This window comes from Rhagoletis zephyria, unplaced genomic scaffold (assembly GCF_001687245.7).
Source record: "Rhagoletis zephyria isolate East Lansing unplaced genomic scaffold, Rhagoletis_zephyria_1.1 Rzeph_scaffold_24495, whole genome shotgun sequence".
Classification (NCBI taxonomy): Eukaryota; Metazoa; Arthropoda; class Insecta; order Diptera; family Tephritidae; genus Rhagoletis; species Rhagoletis zephyria.
In genome coordinates, this window is record NW_016181553.1 from 1 (window position 1) to 6,236 (window position 6,236).

At 45.2% G+C, this 6,236-nt stretch overlaps 1 protein-coding gene across 1 annotated transcript; it reads right to left on the reverse strand.

The window, feature by feature from the left end:
• Positions 1-618: 618 nt before the first annotated feature.
• Positions 619-6,207, reverse strand: LOC108381947 (uncharacterized). The gene is made up of 2 exons (XM_017638344.1): positions 5,514-6,207; positions 619-1,578 (listed from the first exon to the last, which is right to left on the reverse strand). The coding sequence occupies exons 1-2, from the start codon at positions 5,992-5,994 to the stop codon at positions 1,553-1,555; spliced, it is 507 nt and encodes a 168-aa protein (XP_017493833.1). The 5' UTR covers positions 5,995-6,207; the 3' UTR covers positions 619-1,552.
• Positions 6,208-6,236: the final 29 nt, after the last annotated feature.

Consider the following 6,236-nt stretch of genomic DNA (forward strand, 5'->3'; position numbering starts at 1 on the left):
GGGTCTTGGAATATACTACCCGCGGCCACCGAGGGGGGAGGGGGGGGGGGTTAAAAATAGCAAAAAGTGGGTCACGTAGTATGGGTACGTTCCCTTANCTTGGAATATACTACCCGCGGCCACCGAGGGGGGAGGGGGGGGGGGTTAAAAATAGCAAAAAGTGGGTCACGTAGTATGGGTACGTTCCCTTATCTACCTCCATGGGTTCTCCTTTATCTAGCCTCAATTGGTTAGAATTATTATTTTTTCTCCCTTGACCTGAGTAATTGTCCCTATAGTTTTGGTTCCTTTGACCCGAATTATTGTCCCTGTTTCCTTTATTTACATAATTCTGTCTAACTTGTCCCGAATTATTTTCAGGGCTTCTTTTATAATTGGAAAAGTACTGGTAATTTTGCTTGAATTGGCCAGATTTATTCTCCCTGTTTGGAGTTTTTTCATTTTGCTTATTTCCATAACAACCTTTATTATTTTTATACTGTCCGTCAGTTTTTCTAAATTTTTTAAATTCTGATCGTATGCATATGCATTATGTCTATAATTTTATGAAGGTCTTGTTCTTCATAGATTTTGTCTAATAAGGTTCCCTGAGTAATTTCTTTAATTGTGTCTGTTTAATGTTTGGGTTTGAGTCCGACTGTGCAGAGCGCACAAAGAAAAATATTAAGGGATTTGTTTAGTACAAATTCAAATATAAATCCAGGTTTATTCGTTTAATGTGATTACACGTTAGAGTTTAATTGATATATATGGAGATGCACGAGTTTAGGCTAATTTGATTTGGTGATGTTGTCGCTTGGGCGGCTGTTGAGCAATTAAAAATTACCAACTCGGTGGTGGGCGGATAAGGCAAGGCGCTCGTTGCCAACTACTCTGGTGCCCGCCTGGCCAGATGAAATAAAAAATGGACACGAATTAATGGTAAGTTAAGGGCTCATGTCTCCAACATGGCGCCCCGCCTGCCTCGGTGCCAAGTGCAGCAGCTCCCTTTCGAGTTTGTCCATGATGTTTCGGGCTTCAGCAATCAGTCGCCGCAACCTCCGAGCCCGTTGCTGAGCAGAACGGCTGTGTAGCTCGGCCCTAACACTTCCCTTCTTCTGGCGCGTGGTGTCCCGCTTCTCTCGATGGAGTAGGGTGTGGTGCCCTAAGCCACATCGATGGCAGCTGTCCTCGGAATCGCAGGCTCCGGTGGAGTGTGAAGTCGCCAAACAGTTCACACAATATTTGTGCAAGCGTGCACACTCATAGCGGTCGTGGGCATCCATAGCGCGGAAAGCGGTACACAAGCGCAGCGGGTGGAGTCGGCCACACAGTCGGCACTTGGGGGAATCCTTTCGTGACCTGTAAATATACGGATTGAGGAGAGACTTTAGTACTGGGTCAGCGTATATTGTGAGGCTTTGTAATGAGTAGAAGTACATATACGCATGGGATATATATTCTAAGGGTAGACCAATGGGAGTTGGGTAGGATAGGTAGCATAAAGGTAATTAGAGTATTGTATCGGGTTTGGTGAGTATCCTAACGTTAGGCAGGGGGAAGCACACACAATTTATTTATGTTTCGAGTTATGATTCCCTGCTGGGTTTTTAAATCTACAACCCGAATGTTTTCATCGGGGCCGGAATGCAAGTGTGTGATGCGACCCAGTCGCCACTCGGTCGGAGGGAGCCAGTCATCTTTAACAACAACCAAATCTCCTTCTTGAACGTTTTTTTGGGAAGTTTTCCACTTGTATCGCCGTTGTAAGTCGTGTAGATACTCGTTCTTCCATCGTACGCTGAACTGATGATGAAGAACCTTGAGTCTCTGCCACTTATTTATGAGTGAAAGTTCTTTGGCATCCGGTTCCGGTGGTGAGACAATGGGAGCTCCTCGTAGAAAATGCCCGGGAGTAAGTGCCAATAAATCTTGCGGGTCCTGTGTCATGGGAGAGAGAGGTCTGGAGTTTAGAACCGCTTCAATTCGAACTAATAGGGTTGCGAACTCTTCGAAAGAGAATTTTTGATTTCCGGCAACTTTGGTGAAATGCGTTTTAAAACTTTTAACGGCCGCCTCCCAAAGGCCACCCATATGAGGGGCATATGGTGGGATGAAGTGCCAGGAGAATCCATGCAACGCATATGTTTCTGCGATATCAGAGGCCGCTTCCTTTAAGAAAAGAGCGAAGTCCTTTTTTAGGGCTCGCTGTGCTCCCACAAACGTCTTTCCGTTGTCCGATAAAATCTTGTGCGGCAGGCCACGACGGCCAGTGAATCGGGTAAAAGCCGCTTTGAACGCTTCCGTAGTCAAGTCGGAACACAATTCTAAATGAATGGCCTTGGTAGAAAAACACACAAAAACGCATACATATGCCTTTGTGTACGACGCTTTTCGAAGAGGTGACGTTTTGATGAGGAATGGGCCTGCAAAGTCAACGCCAGTAGTGTGAAACGGGAGAGTAAAGGTGGTTCTTTCAGGGGGTAATGCAGCCATTATTTGGGATTTCATCCGCTGTTTGTATATCGTGCATGGTTTGCAGTGAAAAATGCACTTTTTGACCTTCTGCTTCAGGCGTGGGATGAAGTATTCCTGTTGTATCATCCGGATCATGAGTTGTTTCTCAGCATGAAGCAATGTTGTGTGTAGAAAATCTAGGAGAAGAGAGCAAAATATGGAGTTATCGGGTATTATTATAGGATGCCTCTCATTGTAGCTTAGTGCGGCATATTTAAGGCGTCCATTTACACGCATTATGCCTGCATTGTCGAGCATCGGATTGAGGGTGAGCAGAGGGCTCTTCTTGCTGAGTGACTTCGAGGACTCAAGTAACGATATCGCTTCTCCGTAATGATTTCGTTGCGTTTTTGCTATCAGCTTGTACTTCACTTGATTGAGTTCCTCCTGGGATAATATAAGCACGTTGGAGATGAGTAGCCCTTTGGTATGGTTTATGAAGCGATACATGTACGCAATGACTCTGAGGGCGCGTGGGAAAGAAGAGAATCTTTCGAGTATATCCGTGCTGTCTAGGGTATGAAAAACTTCGAGTCGTCTCTCCTCTGGAGGGTTAATAGTTGAAGCTCTGGTGTTAGACGGCCAGTGTGTGTGGGCCTTGCATAGCCAGGCTGGACCTTTCCACCAGAGAGTGCTTGCGGCAAGATCTTGAGGTTTGCACCCCCGGGTGCCTAAATCGGCAGGGTTGTCGTGACTGGGAACGTGGCGCCAAGGGGCATTATTTACATTTTCCACAATTTGGGAAGTTCTGTTAGCCACATATGTTTTCCACGTATGTGGAGGCTTCTCCATCCAGGCCAGCACGATCGCGGAATCTGTCCAAAGGATTAACTCATGAGAGGGCAGATTGAGTTCGGATCGGATTTGCTTACTCAGTTTTGAGAGTAAAACAGCTCCGCAGAGTTCCAAGCGGGGCAGACTTACGGTCTGAAGGGGTGCAACCTTGCTTTTTGCGGCAAGTAGTGAGGACGCGAACGAGTTTTCGCCGAGTTGGACTCTTATGTAGACGCAGGCACAGAATGCCTTTTCGGAGGCGTCCGAAAATCCATGCAATTCAATGTACTGCTTTGGCGTGAACTGCACCCACCTGGGTATTTTTATGTCTTCTATTGCTGGAAGGCTTTCTCGGAATGAGTTCCATTTTGTTAGAGAGCCTGGTTTTACCGCTTCATCCCACCCGGTCCCTTCCATCCAGAGTTGTTGGAGGAGGATTTTCGCCATGACCATTATTGGCGATAGCCATCCTGCCGGGTCGAACAGTTTCGCTACCGCTGACAGAATTTGTCTCTTAGTTTTTGAGTTCTCAGCAGGAATGGGGTCATAAGAGTAGGAAAAGGTGTCAGTCAGAGCGTTCCATTGTATTCCTAGGGTTTTTGTAGAACTTGCGTCTTGAAACTTTAAGAAATCTACGTCTAACAGAGCAGAATCGGGGACTGATTTAAGTAAGCTGGGGTGATTTGCTGTAATTTTCCGTAAAGGAAATCCTGCTGACCTTAAAGCATCCATCACTTGTGACATCGATTTAAAAGTGGACTGTATATCGTGGCCCCCGACAGTATGTCGTCTACGTAGGTANTAAAGCATCCATCACTTGTGACATCGATTTAAAAGTGGACTGTATATCGTGGCCCCCCGACAGTATGTCGTCTACGTAGGTTTCTCGTAGTAAAATATTATGGGCGAGAGGAAATGAGCTCTTTGAGTCTTCTGCTAACTGATGGAGAGTCCTAATTGCTAAATAAGGGGCGCAGTTAATTCCAAAGGTGACTGTTTTGAGTTTAAAGTCTTGAATCGGGGAGCTTGGGGTTCTACGAAATAGAATTCGTTGAAAATCTTGGTCTTCTTCATCAACGAGTATTTGTCGGTACATTTTCTCAATGTCACCGTTAAAAACAAACTTATAGAGTTGACAATTTAATATCACTACCATTAAGTCGTTCTGAAGTACGGGGCCTGTGTGTAGCACATCATTTAAAGAGTGACCAGAATGGGACATTTTGGAGGCATTGAATACAACGCGAACTTTTGTGGTCTTGCTGTCGGGTTTTAAGACAGCATGATGGGGGAGATAAAACGAGAAATACTTTCCTTCTCTAATTATTTCAGTGGCTGAGGAAGGTGTCATATGGTCTAGTGTTACGTACTCCTCTAGCACTTCGTTATATTTGTCGCGCAGTTCGGGTTTTTGTTGCAGCGTACTCTCTACGCTTAAGTACTGCCGTTGTGCTGCCGGACGAGAATGACCAAGTGCTGTTGTGATAGGAAATTCTTGCTTGAAAGGCAGTTTTACAACGTATCTTCCATTTTCTTGACGAGTTGTGGTCGCTACATACCGGTTCTCGCAGTATTTATCCTCCCTTGAACGGGTTTGGGTAGGGTATACTTCCTCCTACTCCCAGAATTTCTTCAATAGCGTATTGAGAGCATCGTTCGAGGGTTCCATGACTTGGGTTGTGAATGACGTCACCTTTTCAGCTATTGGTCCGCTAATTATCCATCCGAATATCGTGTTCTGCGCCAGGAGTGTGCCGTCTGCAACATGATATAGTCCTTGGGTGAGAATTTGGGGTATAACGTCGCTCCCAATGACCATATCGATTCGAGATGGAGTAAAACAATTAGGGTCTGCTAAAGTTAAAGTCGCTAATTCTGGAAGGTTTGCGTATGACACTNGGTCAGGTGGGGTAAAATAATTGCCTGGGTTTGAATTTTTTGCTTTAAGTCCGCAGAACAAAGGGTTAACTCGCAAACATTTTTCGAGTTTTGGACCACTAGCCCTCCCATTCCCGATATTTCATAATGGGTTTCTTTGGTGGGTAAATTTAATATTTTTTGGATCCGAGACGTGACAAAGGTTTTTTGTGAGCCTTGGTCTATCATTGCTCGGATCTGGTGATATTCTCCCGCGAAGTAAATTGGTACCATCGCTGTGGGTAATAGGGTGGTTCCTTTGCTGCACGAGAAGTGAGTTGAAACTTTGTTGACTTTTTTGTGTGTTGGTGGGGTGTGAATGATACCTGTTGACGTGGAGGGCATGTCGTCTGCTATTTCCACTGTGGTTGTTGCCTGCGTCGTCGATGATTGGGGTTTTGGGTTGGGTTTCGAGTTTTGCTGGTTTGCTTGAAAATGGAGTAATGAGTGATGACGTTGTTGGCAGTATACACAGGTAAATTTGCTCTGACATTGACCTTTTAAGTGTGAACAAGAGAGGCAGTTTTCACAATACTTGTGCTCACGTACGAATTTGAGACGATCAGGTACAGAGAGATTCTTGAATCTAACGCAAAGTTTCATTGCGTGATTGGAGTTGCACAGCTTGCATGAAACTGGTTTCGCGGAATCTACGTGGAAGCTTTGGGTGCGATTTTTATTAATAAATGTGGAGCTGTGACTGCCAGCTCTAGGGTTGAAGGGGGTAAACTGTGGTTTGGGTTTAGTCGGTCGATACGTACCAAGCCGTTCAACCACTTCGTACCTGCAAGTGAGGAATTTGTTCATCTCTGACCATAGTGGCAACTCTTTCCGAGAGCTGAGGGATTGCTCCCACAGGGAAAGTGTCTCACTTGGTAGTTTCGATGAACACAAGTACACAAGAATGGGATCCCAGTCCTTCGTAGAAATTTTTTGTGATGCAAGAGTGGAGAGGCAATTATTAATTGTTGTTTGTTTGTAATTGCTCGCCACTTTCTCTGTAAACGGGCTGCAAATTTAGTAGGGTTTTGAGTTGGTTATCCACTAGA

Excerpts from the sequence above, each read along its gene's own strand:
- LOC108381947 (XM_017638344.1), bottom strand. The coding sequence starts at position 5,994 with ATGAACAAATTCCTCACTTGCAGGTACGAAGTGGTTGAACGGCTTGGT. Across the intron at positions 1,579-5,513 it reads CATGCCCTCCACGTCAACAG|GGAATCATAACTCGAAACAT; the intron begins GTATCATTCACA and ends AAAACCCAGCAG.